We start from the raw sequence: 1,935 nt of genomic DNA on the forward strand, positions 1-1,935 counted from the left end.
ATATCATTACTAGGAAAATGTTCCTTCTATGAGGAAAAATATAAGCAATAGCATAACAATATATAGTAAAAATTTATAGAAAGATACATAATTAGAAAGGTCCTAATTATAAAATATTAAGTTTTTCAGAACAGATGATGATTCCCCAGAATCATATTTCTTTTCACTACAGGAATGGCAACTTATATTGTGATTAAATTATTGAATTAATACTGTTGATTTTACTTTGTGTAGAAAAAAATTCTTTCTATTGTTTGCATAATTTTAGGAAGCAGGCAATATTTTGCAGAACTGAAAAACTTTTTTTATTATTCCTCAGTTTCTGAATTTTCTTGTTAGTTTACTCATGAACAGGAAGACCCTCCTGATCTCTACTCGTACAATCTCCCAGGCACAATAACTATACTCTCTTCCTTGCAGGTATTGGCTTAGTCCTTGGAAATAGCTCCTCAAGGCCAACCTGAGGTTCTCATTCTCCAAGAAAGGCTCTTCCCATTCCCTATCTTGCCCAATACACTTCTCCAGCTGCTGCAGCTGCTGATCCAGTCCAATGAACAGTTGCATGAGCTGAGTTTGATTCCAAGCATCAGGACCAGCATTCATACTGAAGATGGTGAAGATCTGCTGGAGCATCTCATGAACAATGACTGTGGCATTCCTCCTCTGGAGTTGGCTGCCTTCCATGGCTTCCTTTGGGAAGTTAAATCTGGTCCAGTCCTTCCAACATGGTACCAGGGGAAATGTGCTCATTTGATTCAGAAGTGAGAAGTCTTCCTGCAGTCCTTGAGTCAGGTCACAACCCAGAGAGCAGAGAGAGCTGGAGCAGAGCAGCACCAGGGCAAATGGAAATAAGGTCCAGGAGGTCATGGTGATATTGATGAGTTGTTTGGGTCTGACTGAGGTGGGAGATCGGTGTTTCTTTGTCTCAGTGTCTTGGATATCTGATCTCTGGGTTTCTTTCTCTTAAATAGTGCTGAATATAATTTTCATTACTTAAATCAGAATTTCCATTGTCTTTAAGCTACTTTCATTTTTTCATCTTAAAACACCTCCATCTTTGAAATTTTTTGTGGAACTGCAACCAAATTTTTCCTTATTGAGAATTTACAGATCAAGTTCTTTGAAATGATGCATCTTATTTTACTTAATTTTTATTGCCCTGTAAGGCTCATATAGTCATTTACTAAATGCTATTAGTTTTATTCCTAAAATATTTTTCACTACAGTCTTCTCCCTACTACTGCCATTGCCATCAATTTTGTTAAAGTCTTCATTATCTTTTGTCTTCATTTCCAAAGATATTTCTTTCTTCACTTTATTCCATGACCTCCCCTTTACCTGTACTCCAGTTATTCAGACCAAAAACTTTCTTTTGTTGAACTTAACCCTTTCATTCCCATAATTCCTATTGTGTGACTTAGTCCTTTTGATAAATGGTTGCTTTTCATCATCCAGTACATCTGAGTCTTCCTGCAGTCATGCTTGATTTCACAGTGCTGCTATCTTGTTTAGCCAAGTGTATAATATCTATGGTCTACCTTCTCTCATCTCATTCTTCCCAAATTTGAGAACTTATTCTGGTTAACTCTGTTGCACTTTTTAAAATGTATTTTGATATATTCCCTATTACTTTTCTGAACAAACTTGAAATTTTTGACAAAATAATATTTCATCTGTTCTTTAATTCTATGTGAAAACAATTTTAACATTTGTTTTTCTTTAAATTTTCAATTCCATATTCTTTCCCTTTTCCTTGCTATCCTCACCTTGGCCTGCTGTGATACATTAAACATTCTGACATAGGTTATACCTGAGAAATTATATAAATTATTTTCATGTTAATCATTTTGCAAAATAAAGTTTAAAAAATGAAAGAATGCAAAAATTAGTATGCTTTAGTATATATTCTGACACTATTAGTTCTTTCTCTGGAGG

At 34.8% G+C, this 1,935-nt stretch overlaps 1 protein-coding gene across 1 annotated transcript; it reads right to left on the reverse strand.

The window, feature by feature from the left end:
- Window positions 1-315: 315 nt before the first annotated feature.
- Window positions 316-867, reverse strand: LOC141499931 (interferon alpha-16-like). The gene has a single exon (XM_074202726.1). The coding sequence runs from the start codon at window positions 865-867 to the stop codon at window positions 316-318; it is 552 nt and encodes a 183-aa protein (XP_074058827.1).
- Between the last annotated feature and the right edge of the window lie 1,068 nt (window positions 868-1,935).

Source organism: Macrotis lagotis, chromosome X (genome assembly GCF_037893015.1).
Source record: "Macrotis lagotis isolate mMagLag1 chromosome X, bilby.v1.9.chrom.fasta, whole genome shotgun sequence".
Lineage (NCBI taxonomy): Eukaryota > Metazoa > Chordata > Mammalia > Peramelemorphia > Peramelidae > Macrotis > Macrotis lagotis.

Bases quoted from the DNA above. Each gene is read 5' to 3' on its own strand.
- LOC141499931 (XM_074202726.1), bottom strand. From the start codon at position 867: ATGACCTCCTGGACCTTATTTCCATTTGCCCTGGTGCTGCTCTGCTCC.